The sequence below is a fragment of the Hibiscus syriacus genome, unplaced genomic scaffold (genome assembly GCF_006381635.1).
Source record: "Hibiscus syriacus cultivar Baekdansim isolate YM2019G1 unplaced genomic scaffold, ASM638163v2 tig00116997_pilon, whole genome shotgun sequence".
Classification (NCBI taxonomy): domain Eukaryota; kingdom Viridiplantae; phylum Streptophyta; class Magnoliopsida; order Malvales; family Malvaceae; genus Hibiscus; species Hibiscus syriacus.
The window spans coordinates 4,531,262-4,554,501 of record NW_024063513.1 but is presented as its reverse complement, the minus strand read 5'-3'; the positions used below and the strand labels follow the sequence as shown (position 1 = coordinate 4,554,501).

Genomic DNA, 23,240 nt, shown 5'->3' with positions numbered 1-23,240 from the left:
ATGATTATTATACTTATATCAAATAAAAATACGATGAATTATTATTAGTATTTGTGACATATGTCAATACATGATGATTAACATTTTCGAGAAAATTAAATAAATACAGGAGGCCAACAACATTCCAATTTTCATTTTCACCGCATTCATTAACCGGTCGTGGCAATGCTCGTTAATAGTGGTTAAATAAATTATTGATAGTAGGATTATATTTTTTGGGTTCACTATGATTATGTTGAGCTCAATAATGAGATTGGCTAGTAATAATTATAAAGGTTTATTGTTTAACAATAAGATTGAAAGTTACAGCAGTGAAAGTGAAAAGCTTCCATTACACTTGAGTCAATAAATCCATACCATGTAGTATACTGTATATGTATAATATTGACTTTCATATTTTATAAAATCAGCTGCGGTTGTTTTTAAATTTTATTTTATGTAGATTTTCTTTAAATATATTTTAATTACTAATTTAACTATAACATGCTCAAATATTTAATTTAATTATATTACGCTCTTAAGAAAATTTTTAGTAAATTATGATTTTTTACAAAAAAAATTTATTAGATATCTATTAATGAATGAGTTATTTGTTTGATTCAATGAATCGATTTTAGATCACAGCATGTTTCAAATAAAATATTGGGTAAACTACACATTTAGTACCCAACTATCACATTGGTTTTGTTTTGGTCACTCAACTATTTTTTGTTTCAAAATCGCATCAATGTTAAATTTTAGTTTCATTTTGGTCACTCGTAGTTAAAAAAATTAACGGTGATGCTGAAGTGTCACCATAAAGTAATTCCATGCCATTATTTTTTTTAAATCTCACGTCATCAGTTCTATTGATTCTTTTAACGACGGGAGACTAAAATAAAAAAATGTAACGTTAAATGTGATTCAAAAAAATAAAAGTTAAGTGACCAAAACAGAAAAAAAGTAATAGTTGAGTACTAAACATGTAGTTTGCCCTAAAGTATTTTGAATTAGGTTTTCAGCCTAATTATTATACAATAAAAATAATGCAATAATCTATTTTAGTGTTTTTGAATCCTCGGTTGAAGTTGGGTCTGGAGGAATTTTGAAAACATTAAAGTTAGAAACTCGAACAAGCCCAAACATGCAACAAGATCCATGTCTATCTTAAAAAAAAACTCTTGGACGGGCCTCTGGTCGCAGGGGAAAAAAAAGACCCCGCAGACGAAGTACGTTGCTGCATAACCGCCCCTCCCACGCTCTCCCATCTCTCACGTTCAAACGCACTTTGAAAGTTGAAAACCAATTTATTCTCCTATCTTTAATTCTTCCTTCGAATCAATTTCTCAATTTCATCAGTATATATGTATTCTCTCACTACTGATCTGAATCTTTATACAAGCAAGAATAAATCGATGAGTGATTAAACATGGAACATTCAAGGGGTTTGATTTATTGCAATTGTATTTCCATTGTAGCAGCTGCCATGAATGGCTGGCTTGAAGCTTCCAAGCAGTTTAAAGTGGGAGATCATATAAGCTGGCAGCAGCCCAGTACTGACAACCCTGAAGTATATAGGCAGTGTGCCAGCAGTAAAAGGTTTCATGTTGGAGATTCCCTTTGTTTCTATTACCTTTGAGCACCCATGGCCATCAATATAGCTTATGTTGCTGCTTTCTGGTGTTTAGCTATATCACATTCTCTACTGCATGCAGCTTTTGAGTTTGATGGGAATGATTCAGTCCTTGTGGTGGACAAATGGGATTATTATCAGTGCAACTCAAACAATCCCGTCTATTCGTTGAAGGATGGAAACGTTGTTGTGAATCTGGATAGGCCTGGATCCTTGTATTTCATCAGTGGAATCCTCCATCACTGCAAGAACGGTGAGAGATTGATGATAAAGGTGATGGGTTTGCATCAAAGACCCAAACCTCCACCTGCCATTGCGAATCCGCATGAGGCTGGCCTTGCACCGGCTTCGCATCCTAGTTCTGGACTAGTTGTTACGGTCTCACTTACATCTCTCTTTCTAGCTCTTATTGTCACTGTTTTAGCTTTGGTATGATAATGTGTTCTTAGTTTTCTTTTTTTTACTAGGTTTTCTCCCTCCCTCTCTCTTCATTCAGTGAAACATTATAATGATTGTTACATTCGTGTTTGAACTCATCATTTACCAAAGTCCTTCGTTGGAACCAATATTTGGTAATCTTCCATATGTCAGGATTGACACTGCAAACTGCATGAGTTTATTATAAGCAATGACGAGCCGCAACCTCATTCAAGCAGTTTTCATTTAAAATATCACGGTGATGCTAACTACGGAAATCACGACGGTTTTAATCCATTAAATATCCGAGGCTTAAATTAAAAATAAATTATGTCTTACTTAAAAGTGGTGATTAAATATTTTTCAATCAATTCAACTATATTATCTGTAACAACCATTATAAACTTCGTCAAGTGACACTCGCTACATTTATATAATTTTAAAAATTGTTTTCTTAAAAATAAAACATTATTTTAAAAAATATTAGAAAAACAAAAAACAAAATTTCGTCATCCCTTCCAAATCCTCCTTCATCTGCGTGTTCCCTGCCTTTGCCCAAACCGCCAGATGTTCAAAGGTCAACAGATGGTCAAACAATCGATTATGACGGCAGGTGAAACGATCGAATTTTGGGAATTTTTAGGGATTTTAAGAATTTAGAGATTTAAGTTTAAGAATTTAGAAGAGTGGGACAATGAACGGTCATTGAGTGATCAGAGAAAATTGAGGTGATTGTTTGTCTTCAATTAATGATTATCAAAGCAGCGGCTACAGCGATCGATGTGGGTATAGAAATTAGATTTAGGGTTTTCAAATGAAGGTTTTTTTTTATGATTTTTAAAATTTTTGGATCTTATTAAAAATATAATTTTTATTTTTTTTATATATTTTAAATAGGCTTAAACTAAAAATGGACTTAAATTATACAATTTTTTGCTTTAGGTACCTAATATATTTTTTGGTCAAACTAGGTACTTAAACTGTTATATGTAATCACTTTAAGCACCTCAACTATTTTTTGGTCACAATAATCCCTAAACTATACCCTTTTTGCTTTAAGACCCTAAAATACTTTTTTGGTCAAAACAATTGCCTATTTTTGTATGATATGTCAACATCTTATTGGTCAAAAATAATTTTCTAACTAAAAAATATTAGGACTTAAAATAATTAAATATAATAGTTCAAGTACCTAGTTTGACCAAAAAATAGTTGAAGTACCTAAAGCAAAAAAGGAGCATATTTTAGATACTTATTTTTACTTTAAACCTTTTAAATAAAATTTTCAAATACTTGAACACGACATGTGCCTCTTATTTGATGTCCATTACAAACCAAACACTTAAAGTAGTAACCTTTGTAACACTAAACATTTGAATTGACTTGAAAAAGAGTTTAAGCACTATTTTGAGAAAACGATGCAGTTTGAGAACTTATTTTTACTGAAAAAAGTTTAGACACCATTTTGAGAAATTGTTTTTATATTAAGCCAAAATTTAATAATTGTATTGTAAGTTTTAAAATTTTGTGTACCAAAATGCAAGTAATATAAAAGTTTTGGTGTCAAAATGCAATATATACAAAAGTTTGATGGCTATTTATATAGTTTATCCTTTAATTTAAATTGATTTAATTGTGATAATTCAAGGGAACCTGCCCCACGCTATTGCGTGTAATGAACATATTAATTTAAGTCAGCCCGATCAACGGTTGAGATTCATTAAAAATAAGGATTGCGCTGAAAAACATACACTGTCACTCGCATATTAAAACCCACCTGCCTGAGATAGAAGGTTTAAATTCATATTTTCCTCCTTAACTAAACTCGTTTTAGCGAGTTGTATCTTAAAGTATTTTTCGTACCGTTTTACCTCCTCAACTAAAAATTATTACTGTTTGCGTCAATTCCTTAGCTCTGTTAGAAAATATAAGAGTAAATTATATATTTAATCACTCAACTATTTTTATGGTTATGTTTTGGTGACCTAATTATTTTATTTTTCGTAATTATCACTACACTTAAGTTTTAATTGCAATGTGTTTAAATTGAATTCAATTACAATTTTTTGAAATTAAAAATAAATAAAATTTCATTAAATAAATAAATGTTACCATTAAAAGGAAACAATGAATCTAAAAATTGAGATTAAAAAGCAACCACATTCGTATAATTTTGTGATCGTAGAAGCACACACAAATCCTACATTTTATTTTTTTCTATATTTGAATCCTCTCAAGAACTCTCTCCTTCCTTCACACCTTTTTCATCGCTCTATCACCATATCTCCTTTCTCCACCATAAAAATCCCACATTTCTCCAATATTTCAGTTAATCTATTAAAACGATCGAATTGAATTTTTTTCCAGTTAATCGATCGGTTAATTTTACGTTCGGTCGGTTAAAGGATAATGATTTTTTCAAAGTTCAGTTATCGGTTAATTTAGTTCAAAATTGGTTAATTAATCGAATTAACCAAAAATTTTAAAATTTTAATAGATTATTTATTAATAGTTTTATGAGTGTTTAAATTTTAATTTTAACGAAATTAATCGACTGAATTAATCAACCAAAAATAGTAAATATATATTATATATTATTTAAAATTTCAGTTAATTCGGTTAACCGACCGATTAACCGAACATGGTTTGATTCAATTAATTATTTTCGAAAAAATTTCGGTTTAGCTAACGGTTAAAACGAAAAAAAATTGGTTAATGAAAATTTGAAAGTTCGATATATTCAATTAAATTAGGTGACTAAAATGGAAAGAGCTTAAATTTAGTAATTATTTTGAAAGAAAAAATAATTAAGTGATGAAAATAGAACTGTGAGAATTGTTGAATGACTAAATATCCTCATGCTGTTTTTAACGGTATTAACGATTTGCGTCAAACGGGGTAACAATTTTTAATTGAGGGGCAAATCGGTATGAAAAATACTTTAAGATGCAACTCAGTAAAAAATATATAATTCAGGGGGAAAATATGCATTTAAGCCATGATAAAATATTATCACCATCTGTGAAGTGCCCCAAGCTGACATTTTTGCTCTCTCTAGTCTTTGGAATCTTCTTCCTTATCCTAAAAACACTTTTAGTACCCTGTCATATCAGAATATCAACCTCCGTTTCCAGGTAAATTCCCCCATTTCTCATCCCTTAGGGGGCATTTGGATGGAGGTATTTAGGATTCCCGGTAGGAATATTTTCCTTGATCAAAAAAAAAATAAAATAAATAGAATTTCAGGTTTAAGTCACTTAAAAAAAACTGGGAAACGAGTAAAATGGTTAATAGAGTTGTTTTTAAGGGTGAAACAGGTTGAGGTTTAAAAGCAAAAAAAGAAATGTGTGGTTACCTACTTGTTTTACAGTAACTTGCTGAACTGTATTGACATAGTTGCTCTTCTATCATCATTTTGTTATGGTGCCATTTTTATTGTGTTCAATTATTTTTATTGTGATGACAAACAATTGTTCTTGTTATATATTATTTTAATATTAAAATGTTTGTTCATAATAACAGTTATAGCTCGTTTACCAATGCGAAAGAAGAAGCATATCGCCACAATTCTTATTTTACAACTGCAAATGATGGGAGATTGTGTCATATGCTTATGGTTATTTCAGTTATTCTTAGAAAAATATAAAAATCGACCTAAAATAACTTATGCACATGAAAGACTTCATAGACATAATATTAGATCACTTAATTTACATAAAATTGTATTGAAAGTGATCGACAAAGTGTGAATTGTCGAATGGATAGGAGAGCATTTATCAAATTGTTTCACCTATAACAAAGTCAAGGTGGGTTAAAAGAGAGTCAATATATGTCTATAGAAGAAATGGTTATTACTTTCCTTCATATTATATCCCACCATATTAAGATTAGAGTTTTAAAACGTCAAACAGTAAGATCTGGTGAAACAATTAGTAGAGTTCTCCATACAGTGTTAGCTTCAGTCTTGAAAATTCATCCGATCCTTTTTAGAAAACCAGAACCGATACAAGATAATTCAACAGACGATATATGGAAATGGTTAAAGGTATTGTATCATAATTCTGAACTTTCTTTTAAGTTAATTAGTAATGCTTAATACATAAATGGATAGTAATAATGCAATTTAACTTTATTTGATGAATATAGGGATGTTTGGGTGCTCTAGATGGAACGTATATTAAGGTCAATGTAGTTGCAATCGATAAACCTAGATACAGAACAAGAAAAAATGAAATTGCGACAAATGTACTTGGTGTTTGCACACCAAACATGCAATTCATTTATGTTTTACATGGGTGGGAAGGTTCTGCAGCTGATGGTAGAATACTCAGAGATGCCATTAGTAGAAGAAATGGTTTAAATGTTCCACAAGGTAAATTATTAGGTCATTAATATATATATATAAAAGAATGTAAAATTCTTCCAAGTTTTGTATATAAATTTACTTTTTAAATTAAAATAATATAGGGTGTTACTACTTATGTGATGCTGGATACACAAATGGAGAGGGATTTCTTGCACTATATAGAGATCAAAGATACCACTTGAATGATTGTAGAGAAGGACACCAACCTACCACCCCTCAAGAATATTTCCCTCAAGAATATTTCAACATGAAACATTCTCAAGCTAGGAATTGCATTGAGAGATGCTTCGGCATATTGAAAGCGAGATGGGCAATTTTAAGGGAAAAATCATTTTATCCAGTGAAAACACAATGTAGACTCATTTCAGCTTGTTGTCTTCTCCATAATTTCATAAGATCTGAGATGCCAATCGATTCTATTGAATCTGACTATACTGAGGATAGTAGTCATGTTGAAGAGATTAATGAAGTAGAAATGATCATACATTGTGAACCAAGCTCAGTGAGAGAATTGCAAAATTCTCCAGTGGTGTTGCTGTCATTCAGGTAAGTAAGCCTTGGCCTTGCATGATTCATTGTTGATGATTTATTTAAATATATGTGGTAAACTATCTTCTTTGTTATTATGTTTAATTAATTATTTGTGTTCCTAGGTTGGAGCACAAACAGAAACCGAACTAAAAGAAAAGAAATTAAGAGTGGAAGATGCTCTCAATGCAGCAAAGGTATTTTGCTTGAAATTTCTGATGGAAGTTGCTGAAGATGTCCTACTTCAAACTTCTATTCCCTAACACCTGTTCCCAGGCTTAAACTTAATTTTGGAATATTAATTATTTTCAGGCAGCTGTTGAAGAAGGCATTGTAGTTGGGGGAGGTTGCACCTTATTGAGACTTGCAGCAAAAGTTGATGCTGTAAAAGAGACTCTCGAGAATGATGAACAGAAGGTCATGCTTGTCTTACAATTTTAATTTGTCCTGAACCGTGGATTTAATATATGAAATGGAGCCTTTTGACTGACCTAGTAATTGTTGGCAGGTTGGAGCAGATATTGTTAAAAGAGCATTGAGCTATCCAATGAAGTTGATTGCCAAGAATGCTGGGGTCAACGGGAGTGTTGTCATGGAAAAGGTATCGTGATGGATCATGTCTGCTCATATTTAGCTTAATACAGTGGTTGTTAGCTCTCATTTTGTTTATCCATTTGTTATCGTCAGGTGTTGTCAAATGACAACCCTAACTATGGTTATAATGCTGCAACTGGAAATTATGAGGATCTGATGGCAGCTGGTATTATTGATCCTAAAAAAGTGAGTTTCTCTATCGCTTGAGAATTTTCTTCCATTCTTCTCCTTTCAAGGAGGAGGCTGGTATGTTGACACGAGTGCCGAGAGCTCCCTGGTTCATACAGAGGCTATGGAAATGAAATATGGTTTTGTCAAGTCGAACATAACGTTTCACGATTATCAAGTAATTTTATGGTTTTCTGAAAACATAGGTGGTAAGGTGTTGCTTGGAGCATGCAGCTTCTGTTGCAAGGACATTCCTCACTTCGGATGCAGTGGTCGTCGAAATCAAGAAGCCTGAACCTTTGCCTACTGGAAACCCTATGGATAATTCAGGTTCTTACAGATGAATTTGATCGTTTTGGTTTTGTCAAATGGTTGGTTAACCTTTTTTTCTTTTTGGGTAACAGCTTATGGGTACTAAACTATTATGCGCATCGATCCTTGTCTGAACTTTGCAAGTTGCTGCAAATTCAAGTATGATCAACGAAATTCTGTATTTGAATTGATAATGCATTTAGCAGTAGGTCTGCTGAAGCAAGATTCCCCGTTGTGGACATTGTTGAAACTAAGATAATTCAAGGGAAGAAAATGTCAATATCCAATGTGAGAGCAAATTATGTGTTCTAAAACTATTTCCCCAACTTAGGCCCACATCATTATTTGATGGTTTCCAATATTAGCTCAACATGATTTTATGATAAGATGGACTCCGAGTTTTGAATGTTTAGCCAGGAATTTCGACAAATGTGACGAGTGAAACATCAAGACTAATAAAAAAGAAATTAGGATCCTGACAATCCTATCTTCTCTTTTAATATAGTGGGCAGTGATTTCGTGTGGGATTCTTCCTATTTTCTTAATCATGTCATCCCCAAATCATCGTTTTCTTTATTATCCAGCCTCTTAAATCATACCCCAGATAGTAACCGCTAATATTATTTTTTAAATTTAATATTTAAAATTATCAGTTTTAGTTCATTTTAGTAAACTACGCATCTTAGTATTAAGTTCAGCATTTAATATTAATATTTGAGAAAAATTAAAAGTTTAAATACTAAAACGTATTAAAGTTGAAAGTTTAAGTATTAGATGTGTTAAATTTTTAATATGAGTATAAAATAAAACAGAAATTAAACACTATATATAATTTTAAAAAAAATAAAAATTTATTTAATAAAATATATCAAAATTGATAACTTAAGTATTAAATTCTATTTCTTTTGCCCATACTTTCTTGTGTGTGAAGCTCCCCTTAACGTCATTTTCTTGATGTACATTTCGCCAATCATTTTTACACAGGTGCATGACATCGTATGTCACTCCAGGAAACAACAATTTTGCTTTGTAGCACCAACCAATCAAATTCATGGAATTCGAGTTTCTCTATCTTCTTGGTTCTTGTACTCCAATTGGATGTTTTCCTAACAGAGGCTTCAATCTGTCTGTAAAACAACTCCACTGAGGTGACTCCACCTTCAAGTTTAAGATAAACCAACTTTCACAAATTATTGTTTTTAAATATTTATTTTATTTATGAAACACTTACTCTACTCAAAGTCTCTAAATATATTGTGATTAAAACTTTGATTTTGGTTTGGTTATAATATTATTTGTTATTTATATTTGGCTTAAGGGGTAGTTTTTGCCCTTGTAATAGACTTAGTTTATCAATTTTGTCCTTATTATATTTTCGCATCAATTTAGCACTCGAAGTTTCTCAGTTGCATCATTCTATGCCCTATCCCTAACTTACAACCCTAAATAAAGGTTATTTAGTACACGACTTAATAGTCATTTTTTTAGATTTATTGATAGGTTGAGTGGTTAAGAATGTTTATATTGTCTCGTCTTGTATAGATTCAAACGTTGATTTTGTCTAAATATAATACCTCTTTACTTAATCAAAAAATAATGATTTTTTTATAAAACTGTTATATTGTTTAAATTAAATAAATTAAAATGAAATAATAAATATTATTTATTTTGAATAAGTGTTGTTTTTATTTATTTATTTTTCTATTACTAAGTTTAGATGTATATAATATTTTGATAATTAATTTTAAATTTGTGTGATGAGATTGTTTCTTGTCTGATTGTTAGCTTTTTGAATTGAACATGTAAGTTTAGATGTAATTTTAAATTTGAATTGAACAATAATGATGAAGCACACTTTGAAGGGTTCAAAATGATATCAGTATTGTGGTTTTCTGGTAGTGGTTTCAACTTCCAATTCAGAATGATGGCCCAGTGCCCACACTATTATTATACCACACGCTGCCCTCTATTTTGTATCGTCAAAATGTCATATATCTTCTTTCTTTCTATTTTTCAACAATTTTTAATATAATAATAATAATAATAATAATAATAATAAATTCTGATAACAAAAGGTACCTATAAACAATTATGTAAATGTAGCTTCCATTCAATCTCCAACAAGTCCATTTCCAAGCAATATTGTCAGTGAAATAATGCAACAACAAAAAAAACTACTAAAGAAGCATTTTTTTAAAAGTACTTTTTGAAATTTGAATATTTAAAATTGTTGTTAAAAATTAACTTTAAATACATAAATGTTGATTTTATATATTTTTTTCGTATATAAAAGTATAGAGTGGATAATAAAATTTTAATATGCTCCTAGATTTTCTATTTTGTTTGGTATAACCTCATTATCTGATCTATTGATCGACTAATTTGGGTCTGGTATTACATAGGCAAGGACGACCCTCCAACCCAGTTTGCTTCATTCGCAATCGCTAGGATTCGAACTCTTGATCTTACTTAAGGGATTTAGTACCTCATCCCACTAAACCAACCGGTTGATCCTAGATTTTTTTATCTTACAAAACTACATAATTGACATTCGGGTATATTAATTTTGACCGTCTATGTCTTAAATTAATTGTTATTGAAATAGTCAAGTAGCACAAATATTAATTAAATTTTTTCTTTTAAGTTGAAATATCAATACGATATAAAAACAATTCAAATTTTAACTTAAATAAAATAATTAAATTTAAATGCAAAATTTGTATAATAAACCCACCTAAAATGACGACCCCAACCGGATAAGTTATACGGTAATTGAGCTGTCCCGACCAATGAGACATCTAACTGCCACAACATTTAAGATTTTTGAAATTAAATAGAAAATTGTCTGCAAATTCCCATTTTTTTCCATGCATCAGATAATCAACTCTTTTTTTCCCCTTTCGTTTTCGTCTTCTGATCATGACGGCTTACAAAATTTGACGAGTATTTATGTTGTCGTATTTGTTTTAATTTTCCTGAATTATTATAGTTTTTAAAACATTAAAATTATGTATATGAAAGCAAAATCAGAACTTGTGGTCTGCATATCTTGGTTGGGTCCATAGGCACACAGCGAGTGGCAACCAGCACAGGAGACCCACCCCTAGGGATGGCACCAGTCGGATAACCGGATCTAATTAGATTTAGATCTAGACTCATTTTCACATCTTGGATCTAGACCCTCCATAGATCCACGAGTCTAGAAAATTAGAACTCAAATCTAGATTTGGATCTCACGAATTTGGGTCCAAAAATAGTCGGTTAAAAAACGATCATTTGACATTTTTTAACGTAATAAAACTGTCATTGACTAATTTCACATCACAATTTCAATAGAGTAAAGATTAATTTCAATATAAATAGTAGCAGAATAAAAAATGATAAACTAATGTCTCAAACAACTCCGACACATTTACACAAAATGTCTTTTGAATAACACAAACATTAAAAATTATAGATCATGAAACATTCTGTTATCTCAAGTCAAGTATCGCACTTCTACCTCTTTAGAGTGTTAGTCTTCATCAATACTTAAATCATCAACATCCTAAAACAATCAACCAAAGAGAATTTTGATTAATGAAAATAATATTTGCAAATAATATATATATATATATAAATTTAAAACTAAAGGTGAATTTTCTATAAATGGGTTCAGATATGGTATTTTAGTATCAGATCTAGATCTAGATCCGTACTTTAATCAGAGGATCCAGATCCGGTCCGAATCCGTCGAGTCCAAAATTTTAAGATTTAGACCTTATAAAATGAATTTGGATTTATAGATTCGAATAGGGTCCAGAATCCATTGTCATCCCTATCCACCCCTAACCTATCCCCTTTTTAATCTAGAGTGGTCCATCATCGGTTGAGCCGAAGATGACTCCTTTGTTCAAATTCCTTCCCATTGGTGAACCATAAATTAATTTTATTTTTTTCTAATGTAAATATAAAAACAAAATAACATTTCTATTACATAAATAAAATATATACATATTTCTCACACCTTCACTCGTCCGTTTCAGCACATGGAGGGTGACCTTCCCTTATTCAACACTGCAATAAAAGCTAGCCCATATTTTTGATGTCGTATATACAAGGGAATTGATCGGTTCATATTATTCCGTTTTATTATACGTGTTTTAAAAGAATATTGAGTTATACAAAATAATAAGTCAAACGTCAAAATGATTTGTGGATTTTAATTTAATATATAATATGATTAATTTTTTTAATTTAAAATAATTATATACATAATTTTTTTTATTTGGATTCTGTTTCCAAAGGCAACTAACGCAATATACAACATGACAGCATTTTATGTTTATTACTCACACAAATAATTAAATTTATCTAAAGTGGAAGTGATTTAAATTTGTTTTTTTTTTGTATTTTTAAAAATTAAATTAAATTTTATTTGTTTGAGAATTATCTCTTACAATATCATACAATTACTTTTAGAAAATCTTAATCACTCTCTTTTTTCTTATCGTAATGGGTTTTTAATTGTGTTATCTTAATTATTGGTAATCATATTAATTTTAAACTGATTATTAATTATTAAAAAGTTTTCTATTTTTTCTTTTTTTTCCTCTTATAATTCAAATTATATTTCTTATTAGACGAATTTTACTTTTTTTTTTGTATGAAAATTATAGATAATTGTTTGCTCTTATAGTATGTTCCTTGTTTGTTATTGTAGGACATACCTTTTCTTCTAAGGAATGGATTTTACACATCTTTCCCTAGCGGATGTAAAGCATCTCTGTCCCACCTTAGAATTTAAATTTTTTATAATAATTATTTATTTTATTATTAGTATCCATTCTTAATTTTTTTTACTCACTCCGTACAAAAAAATTAAATAATTAATATATGCATATTCACCTTTAAAAATAATTTTTTGATATGTCACTGTCTTTCGATGGCATTTATTTTAATTGTTATGTTGATCAATCCTTTCTTTAGATTTTTGGATTGAACATTTGTAATTACTGAAGGTAGGTCGCGATTAAATTGTGATAAAATTAATTTATCAACCTATTAAAATTGTTATATGTATTTTTTATGTTAGTGTTGATGGTATTTATCATTCATTATTGGTAATAATTTGTCAATGGAATAAAGTATCGGATGACTTTTAGTGAATAAAAAATGGTTGATGCTCTTGATTTCGACAATGAAGGAGAAGCTTATTTATATGCACATGGTGAGTTGATAGACTGAAGTACTATATATAGTTCGTTATTAATCAGTAGCATTGGACTGAGATATATATATATATATATATATATATATATATATATATATATATATATATATATATATATATATATATATATATAAGAGACTCAAAATTTAGAAATGAAGAAGAATTCATTTGGGGTTTCATTCTGTTGTGTTGTCGGGTTGATGTTTTCATTTGAAGTGAATCTCGACGAGTTTTTTTTATTATTGCTAGTTTGGTGATCATCTGATTATGTTGTTCAAAATATTTAAAATTACATCGAAAGATCATTATTACGCTCTGAATATTTGGTGGTGTGGGCCTCAAAGAGTGTCTGTAAACAATATAACGTGTTCATATTTATGTTCTTTTATAAGGTTTTTATACTTTCTAGGGTGTTAAAAATTATGTAATGTGTTTTAATATTGTCGAGAATATGTTTACGTAGATGTCTCTTCTGTAACTTAGATCACCATTTCCTTCTAATTAAAGTAGCTTTTTAATGAGACATAAGATGATCTTATTTAATCACTTTCTTTAATAAAAAAAGCAGTCATTGTTGAGAAAAAATTATTGGTAATAAATTTTATTTGTATCTATTATTTATTTAAATTATTAAGTTTTTAACCTTTTTTCTAACTGATTAATAAGTTGAATACAGGTTGTAAGGCTAGAATTGATGTTCTAGTGTCTTTAAGGGTTCGTTTCTTTCACGAAAAACAGATTCTGAAAAATGAATTTCATAAAATGAATTACTTTTTTTGAAGATCATCTTACAGTGTTTGGATGACGTCGTGTAATTCATTTTATCTTACGGTGTTTGGATGACGTTGTGTAATTCATTTTTCATTGGATGATAATTTTTTTAAAAATTCTTTATTATAAACAACAAATACAATGAATAATAATATTTATTAACAAAATAATAATATTATTTTTAAAATATTAGAATAATTTATTTGATATTATTTATGTCATATTATTATTAAAATATTATATCTATAATTTTACACATAAAAATATTACGATTATTATGTTTTATTAAAATAAAATTATTATAAATTATATTAATTTTTATTAAAATGAGAATAATATATTATTAATTATTTATTAAAATAAGAATATTATTAAAATATTAAAATTATAATATTAAAATAAGAATACTATATTATATTTTAAACAATATATATTAAATATTCAACAATTCGATAATATTATTTTTATTAAATTAATAAATAATAATAATTTTATTAATAATATATTATATATTATTAAAATAAGATTATAATATTATATATTATAATAATATAATTATAACAATAAAATATTATATTATATTATTAAAATTATCAATAGATATTTTAATAATTAATATTTTTATTAAAATGATATTAAAATAATATATTAATATTACATATATAAAATAATAATGTTTTGAGTGTTTATGCTTTGAAGTGAAAATTTCGTAAAATGACTTACAAGTTATTTTCCAAAAAATACAAAGTAAATTCAATTGACTATGAAAATGAATTATATTGACTATCTGTTTTCTGCCAACCAAACACTAAAAAACAAAGAAAACATTTTCTAGAAAATCAGTTACAGTAAAACAAAAAGATAGAAGAGCCTGAATGGTCGAAATCAAAGATCCGTCCATTATTGATACTAACAACCGGGTTTGATTTATTTTAAAACATCGAGAGTGTAAATAAATAAAATTAAAATATACATTTTATTTGATTATTGATTAGTTTGACACATGCAACATGAGCAATTGGACAAATTAAAGGTTTAAACCATTTAAACTATGATGCAACTTGAATTTTTTATAGCGTTTTAAAATTATATCTAATTTATAGTTTGTCATAAAATATAATCAACAAATCTCGTTTTTCAAAATGTGAAGTATTCAGCTCTATAAATGCTTTGAAAATAATATAAAAGGAGCTTTGACTTGGTGGAGCTACGCCAATCTACAACTCTTCTAGTATTAAACAGTCAATGGTCAGTAATTTACATTATAAATGGGTTAATTAAAGGATCATTTATCTGAAAATGCAATTATTATTTTTTAAATAAGGTGGTTTTGGTTGAATCTAATAACTAGAGAATACGTTTGCCCGTTCTCCCAATTAACAGATATCTAGACCGAGTCATTTTCGCGTGCCCCACCGTCAAGCATTGGCTGATAGGTGCCTCGATGTCTCCAAAAGATAACCCGAGCTATTGGCTCTTTGACGTTTGACACATCATCTAACAGCTGCGGACTCCAAAATTTCATACTCTATAATGAATGTCATGTCAAACCAGAAAACCTTAAATTTAAATAATTTTTCCAATAAAACCAAATCTTATAACTCAACTAAAAATATAATATTACAATAAATAAACAGTCGTGTTCGACCTATAGAACCGTTTTCCGGAAGACAAGTTTTCTCCTCGTTTCAACATCTATTATAAAATAACAGTTTATCCATGTTTACAATCAGATTCTTTCCTTTTTCCAAATCCTCTGCAACGCTACTTTTTCCTTCTTTTGCTTTTTGCTTAGATGTCGCTATGTCAATTTACTTTCATCCATTTTCGAATTATACTACTTTTGGAAATGACCATCCAGCTCAGTTAGTAGAGCACAAGGTTCTTAATCTTGAGGTCGTGAGATCGAGTCTCACGGAGGGCATTTCATAATTTGGAGTTCTCTTACGGAAGCTATAATACTGATATAGATCCATGTGTGATTATGTAGATTCTAAAAGTAAGCTTATTCCGGAACGATCAAAGGATTAGAATCGAATCAAAGTAAAGCTAAGGTGAGTGCATACTATATGTATAGTATAATGGAATAAGACTTGTGATAAGTCTAATTCCTATATTGATTTTCATAGTACAATAGTTGTGAACATGCATACATGATAATTATTGTAATACATGCATAAGGCATATATATGTTCATGTGATTGGATAAATGATGTATATATATGAATAGATTCAAATGCACATGTGATATGATATGTGATATGAGAACATGACATGAACTACATGATCACAAGAGAAATGACATGAGCTACATGATCACAAGAGAAATGACATGAACTACATGATCACAAGAGAAATGACATGAGTACATGAACATATAAAATATAAGAATAATGCCCATTGTATACGATATGAGAGCTATAGGTGTAATTGGCATGCCAAGAGTCGAGGGTATAATAGTCATTCGGAACGTAGTCCTTCGAGATGTAGTGGTCCTACGGGACATATATGACAGTCCTTCGGGACGAATACTGAACTAAGGTTCGGTGCCCCATGAGGGAATTGATACGAGCTGTGGTGATAGCATTAGTGCACCACCTCTATGTACTCACATACCTCTATTCTCAATAATATACATGGGCAATTGAAATACAAAGTAAAGTGAAAGTGGCACAAGAAGGTAAGTTTTGTACATGCATGATATGATTATATATGTTATTGTGTAATAGATACATGCATATTGAAATGTCATGAAGGAAATGGTAAGAATGCATATTCATGAAGCTATTGTTGCATATTCATTTATTGCCTCACTAAGTCTATGACTTAGTGTGTAAGTGTTTTACACGTAGGTACCAAGAAATAAGAAGATTCAGAATAGAAGTGGCACGAACATCAACATTACTAAGAAATCAGATCAGAAGTAATTGACAAAGTATGTATTTTTTTGTGTATAAAGTGTTGATATGTAATAAGTGGTTAATTACGAATGCTCTAATCGATTTTGTATTAAGTGGTCTCTTTTATGTAAATTAAAGTATTTTGTTTTAATGAAATTTTTAAATTCCCGGGATTTTTCTTTAAGAATCAAAGTTTGAAAAGTCAATGTGACATCTCGAACTTGTATTCGGGTCGAATATGAGTTAGGGGTGTTACAGTCACCACTGGTCGGCCTGTGACTATGAAAGGGGACAGGGACGATATTTAACGGCGGTTAACATCCGAGCACCTAAAAGTGTAACGTAAGAAACATCAGGCACATATTTTTAACGAATTTTTTTAAAACATTATTCGAGGCATAATTTTGGTATTTATTTTTATATTAACCCAAATAATTTTAACTCTCGGTTTTTATATATTTTCTGAATTTGTTTTAAGATAACAAATTAACATTACCATTTTAATATTATCTCAATGTAACCACTCTTTTCACCCGACGCCAAAGTATTAACCCCTCCATCCCCAAAACTCACACCGACGATAACGCGATCAAATTATTACCTAATTAAACAAAGAAAAGAGGTTTAGATTTAATTTATTATTATATCAATTTTTAAAAAAAATCGTCATTCGTCATTAAATTTTTAGTGACATCAGATTAATTTGTTATTTTTTAAAATGAAATAACCATTTATAATTTTCTACAGTCGGATGACTTAATAAAAGGATTTTATAATTGGCATATTATTTATATATTTTATCCAATGATTTACAAAAGCTTTTAGTTTTAATATAAAATTTACATATTACAAGATTTGATTTACACATTAAATTGAATTTTAAATACTTAAAAACTTATGCTTAAATTTAATCAACTCTATTAAGACTTCATTAATTAGTATATTTCCCCCCTTTGTTTGAAACATCATGATACATGACTTAAATCTATATGAATCTAAAGTACAATTCAATTACTCTATAAAACTATTTATAAGACATGTCCCCCCAAATTTAGAATTGGAACCTCACATATGTAAGTTATAAATATTAAAATCAATATCTGATGAGTTTTTTTTTAAACTATTAAAACCAATATACAATGTGTAAACGATAAATTTCGACATTTATATCAAACAATATTGGCATTGATCTATAATGCCAGTCTTGTTAATTGGAAAATAATTTTTATACTTTGAAATTGTTAGTATTTGAATTTCAATAATTGAAAAAAAAGAAATTAGGTTTTGAATATTTATATTGATAACACATAATATTAGGATTTGAGAAAAGGATATGTAAAGCTTGTCTAATACGATTCTATGGAAAAAGCTAAAAACCCTAAATTGAAATTGGTAAACATTTAAATTAAGGAGAAGAAGGCTATCAATTTCATCAAGTGGTATAGATATTTAAATATTTTTTTACAGAATAGAGAAAACCTAACTGATTTCATATATTACAAAAAGTATGGAAAGTGATAAGCGACCCGTTAGCAAAGAAAAGACAAACAAATCGAATAATTCCACCCCTGCAGATTTACAGTAACCCTTATAAAGCAGCGGAAAAAAGTAGGTGAATTATTCCCAAAGGGAACTAGTCCCAAAGCTGCCTGCCGTTAAATTCTCTGTATTCCATATCGGATCAGACAATCCTCCATGGAAATCTAGTGGTGGATAAGCCCACCCATCGACCGAGTCAAGGAGTATAAACTCGGTCCGCGAGTCGAAATTCCCATCAATGTTGGGTAACTGAACGATTTCACTCAGCTCCTCGGGTTCTTCCGAGGCATTGGACTCTGAGGGGGACGAAGATTCAGATAACAAAGACGATGAAGAAGAAGAAGAAGAAGAAGAAGAGAGGGTGTTGGAGTTGACCATTGAAGCAGCTTTAACAGCGGCAGCTCGGATGTCACGGGGCAGTAATGAAACCGGACGAGGAAGCGAGTCCACGAGATCCGGAAAGTTCAGGATGGCGGCTTCACCTTTGATGATCAAAGCAGCAACGTCGTGAGCACGGGCCGCCATTTCTGCGGTGGGGAAAGTGCCGAGCCAAATGCGAGATTTCTTGCGGGGTTCACGAATTTCAGACACCCATTTGCCCCAACTCCTCATTCTGGCTCCCCTGTAAACTGGGTATTTTCCCTCTTCCCTGGGTCTTCTAGCTTTGCTACCAGTTTCCGAAGAGGAAGAAGAAGGAGAAGCGTTTGAGTTATCATTGCTGCAACTCTCAGCTTCAGAAGATGAAGAATGGTTTGGTCTTGTCATTAGGCTTTTCAAAGAGAGTGTCAGTGACCCGAGAATCTCCAAGGCACACAATTTAAGGCTACAGAAAAATGGGAGAATTATATTGAATATATAGAGGAAAATGGGGATGAAAGTTTACTGTGAGATAGAAGAAAAAAAGAAAAAGGACGCTCCTACCCAATGTGACCCTTAAGCTACCATTATATGTGGTAGACAATAAAATTTTCAGAATATGCGAATGACTATAGAGATGAGTAAAAGGTAGGGGGGAAAAAGGGAAAGGCTCATTTATATTTGTGTAGGGTTTCATATGTTCAATATTATATAATTGGGTGTGGGACCATCATCTACACGACTTAGCAACGGTGAAAGGTCGTGGATACTGCACGTACATACAAGCCCAAGTGTCCCAGCTGCAACGTTCTAATTCCAAACAGCGCCTTTCGGGACTTCTTTTGGGGTTTTCGTTACTCTGTCTACATCCCTTTACCATTCTTATTCAACCCCATATCATCATCACTCCAATCATCGCCGTTCCTCATTGCGGATCTCATGCTTATATTTTTCACCCTGTCTTTCAATATGTTGATCTTATTTCTGTCATTCTTCTTAACAAAACAATAGAGACTTTAAAATGCAAGATTTATTTTAAAGTAGCTAATGCTACATGTAAATCCAATGCGATAGGAGAAGGACAATTACAAGAACTAGAAATCAAATTTCAGCCTTTTTTTTGTGAGTTTTGTGTGAAGTATGATTAATTTTTTTGGGTTTAAAATAGAATTACAGCGCAAAATCATTTACCTTTGGCCGACAGCAAGAAGTTTCCGCACTGATTTCATCACAACGAACAGAGATTTCGTTTATGGGGACCCTTTCTCTGATGTCATCACAACACATTAGAGATATTATTGCCTCAAAATCCATTTTTTTATATTTTCTTTTCTCAATTATTTGACTCTCATATCTTTTTATAGTATAAATTTGTTCTAAACTTTTACACATATACATTTGTACTGACATATAATTATTGTTTTAAATAAAAAGTGCGATTCAAAACATAAAAGTACTGTAAATGTTTGTTTAATTTCTTAAAAAAAAGTTATCTAACATACGTTACGTATAAGTTTGTATTGTCATATGTTTTATTAAAAGTTCAGAATTTAGAATTTAAGATTAATATTTTATATTTAAATTTAAAAGTAAAGTAACTATGTTAGGTAAAATAAATTCTATACAACTTACATATAAAATAATGATTATTTTTTAATATATATATTTTTTAAATTATTAATTAAAATTGTGCTCGACTAAGCAACATTTATTGGCAGTCCTTCTCATTTATTCGTGTGTTAGTGTTTCACTTTCTGACATGATTTTTTTATTATGATATTTTTTATAACTATGTTAGGTAAAATAAATCTATACAACTTACATATAAAATAATGATTATTTTTTAATATATATATTTTTTAAATTATAATTAAAATTGTGCTCGACTAAGCAACATTTATTGGCAGTCCTTCTCATTTATTCGTGTGTTAGTGTTTCACTTTCTGACATGATTTTTTTATTATGATATTTTTTTTATATTTTTCATCAACATCACTCTTGTTTTTCTTTTCGTTTAAATATGTTATCAAATCAAAAAATCAAACCAATATTTAATTAAAGAGATCGGATCTTCTTAATGCAGTATGATTATATGAATTATTGGTTTTTATTTGATATAATGATTTTGTATCACCTAAAGTCGGGTTGACAATTTATTTAAATGAAGGTTAATAATTTTAATGATTTAATATTATAAGTACATTTGATAATTTAAAATAAATTTTATATATTATAATTTTTAATAAAAATGCTAAAAGAGTTAAGTAAATAAAAATTATTTGTCAATCAGTGTTGATTTTTTCTTTCAATATTTTTATTTTATTTCGCTAATTTATCCTTTTCATTAAATTGTATATTTACTAAATAATCTAATTATATTTTGTATTTAATTTTAAATAAGATACTAAATTAATTATAGTTTAAATTTAATTCTTAAAATTTTTTATTTATCAAGCAACATATTGATTAAAAATTATTTGAATTGATGTTAACTTAACGGCTTCATTATTGAAAAAAAAATTAGTATATGGATGAGTCTACAGTGCATGCCACACAATATGTTAGTGTCTCAAAGTTTACGGTTCAATTTATAGTACAAAAAAAAAAATTCAATGTGCAACTTAAACTGGGCAATGGTGAATTAGAACAAGCTTTGTTCCTGCGCAATGAGCAAAACCAAACAGATTGGGTTTTCATATGGTTTCATTTTAAACGTCAAAAACGCACAATATCTGGGCCTTTGTTTTTTTTGGGAGGAGTGCTCCATATTTCCAGATGTTAATTAGCGAGTTCACAATGGGCCTGTTTGGTAGGCCAGAGACTGAAATCTCATTTCTCAGATGAAGTCCGATCGGAAAGTTGATATTTTAAAAACAAAATTCTATAGGGAGAATTTGCAAATTAGCAGGGCACGGGAAGAGCTGAAAACGGAGGCAAATCACCGACCAAACACACGGTAAGATGAGTGCAGGTAACTCAACAACATGAAATTTAACTTTCTTTTTTGTTTCTTTGATAATTAATCTCTTCAAAATTTTCAGCTTACCAGTACACTCCTTAAAATTGTCGTGTTCCTCTGCTCGTAGTTGTTGCCAGTTCCCATCATTTTGAGGCTTATAAAAGAAACCATTTCGTTGGGGTTATTTAGAGTCTGTTACTTTCTTAAAACCCTTCATTTTCTCTGTCTAAGTTCAAATTGCTGGTTAGGTGTTCGATAAAAGTCCTCTGAAGATACTAGTTTTGTAGTTCCCCGAATTGTATAGCCGTCCTTTTTCAAATACAACCAGTCCGTCCGTTTCTTTAAGGATAAACTATGCCGACTTTAGTTATAAAAAAAAAGGAAAATGGTACTGGTCCATCTCTTTAAATCTTTATGCTATTAATTTTGTTTAATCCCTTTAATTTTAAGTCACTTTTGTTGAAGTCACTAACATGGCTGAGAGATTAAAGTCGAATGGGCTGCTAACGTTAGGGACTGAAATCGGACGGATCGATAACGTTAGGAGGACCGATGGCGTTAGTGACTATTTCTCCTTTTTTTTTTGTGGCCAAAATCGGTCAAACCGAAAACATAGGGGATTATCGGCATAGTCTACACTTTCTTTATTCATTCTAGTTTTTTTTTTGGGTGAAGTAATTGTGATTCGTGAGGTTGTTTTGGGGGCAGGAGGTGCATTTGGCGGGAATAGAGGGCTAAGACCAGTGCCACCTGAGAAAGGCATCTTCCCGTTGGATCATTTGCACGAATGTGACTCGGTGAACAATCTTGCTTTTGATTCTTGAACATCATTAAATTTTTTGTTGAAACAAGATTTTGAACGGGATGTCTCCTTCGTATATTTAACTTTCAATGTTACCAACTTTGTTTCTGTAGGAGAAGAAAGAGTACCTTAGTTACCTCAAAACTTCTGGCCGTAAATCCGAAAAATGTTGACATTTGTCCAAGAAATACTTGCAGTGTCGGATGGAAAAGTACGAAGCAATATGTATATGATTATATTTTTGTATATAATAAGCTTAAGGTATATGATGATGAGATTCAATGGAAATTGGTTCTTTTCAACAGGAACTTGATGGCAAAACAGGACTTGGCGGAACTTGGATTTGAGAAGCCATCGGGGATGGAAGCTTCTCTTGGAGATTAATTGTCAGGAAAATGACGGATTGATGCTCAATTTCTTATCACCTGACATCTTTTTTTCCTTCTTTTTTGCTAATAGAAATGTCTCCCAATTTATGTTTCAGAAACGAACGAAAAAGATAAATTAAAGTATTACTACAATAATTTTCAATATTTTTATTGACACGGTTAATTTTATCGAATTAGTATTAATTTTAGATGTCAAAAATCAATAGAAATAACCCAACGAATCATTTTATAAATAACTTAAGTGAAACTCGAAATTAAATTAACTTTGGTCTGATTGACTTTGGTCATCGGTTTTTTAATTAAGTGTTCTTGGT

At 30.1% G+C, this 23,240-nt stretch overlaps 3 protein-coding genes and 1 long non-coding RNA gene across 5 annotated transcripts; 3 read left to right on the top strand and 1 right to left on the bottom strand.

Moving 5' to 3' along the window:
- Positions 1-1,408: 1,408 nt before the first annotated feature.
- On the top strand, positions 1,409-2,047 carry LOC120194478 (mavicyanin-like). Its single transcript, XM_039196780.1, has 2 exons — positions 1,409-1,601; positions 1,695-2,047. The coding sequence occupies exons 1-2, from the start codon at positions 1,409-1,411 to the stop codon at positions 2,045-2,047; spliced, it is 546 nt and encodes a 181-aa protein (XP_039052711.1).
- A 4,751-nt stretch (positions 2,048-6,798) lies between these two features.
- LOC120194477 (chaperonin 60 subunit beta 1, chloroplastic-like) lies at positions 6,799-8,284 on the top strand. Its single transcript, XM_039196779.1, has 8 exons — positions 6,799-6,846; positions 6,894-6,941; positions 7,049-7,120; positions 7,236-7,340; positions 7,432-7,524; positions 7,611-7,703; positions 7,892-8,015; positions 8,090-8,284. Exons 1-8 carry the CDS (start codon positions 6,799-6,801, stop codon positions 8,101-8,103), a joined length of 597 nt encoding a protein of 198 aa, XP_039052710.1. The 3' UTR covers positions 8,104-8,284.
- Positions 8,285-18,411: 10,127 nt separating this feature from the next.
- On the bottom strand, positions 18,412-19,341 carry LOC120194402 (ethylene-responsive transcription factor TINY-like). Its single transcript, XM_039196713.1, has one exon. The coding sequence runs from the start codon at positions 19,182-19,184 to the stop codon at positions 18,498-18,500; it is 687 nt and encodes a 228-aa protein (XP_039052644.1). The 5' UTR covers positions 19,185-19,341; the 3' UTR covers positions 18,412-18,497.
- A 2,321-nt stretch (positions 19,342-21,662) lies between these two features.
- LOC120194404 lies at positions 21,663-22,928 on the top strand. 2 transcript variants are annotated; one of them, XR_005522969.1, is made up of 4 exons: positions 21,663-21,732; positions 22,444-22,532; positions 22,651-22,748; positions 22,843-22,928. It is a non-coding gene; the product is annotated as an uncharacterized LOC120194404 (long non-coding RNA). The 2 variants fall into 2 exon arrangements; XR_005522968.1 differs by having other exon boundaries at positions 21,663-21,747.
- Positions 22,929-23,240: the final 312 nt, after the last annotated feature.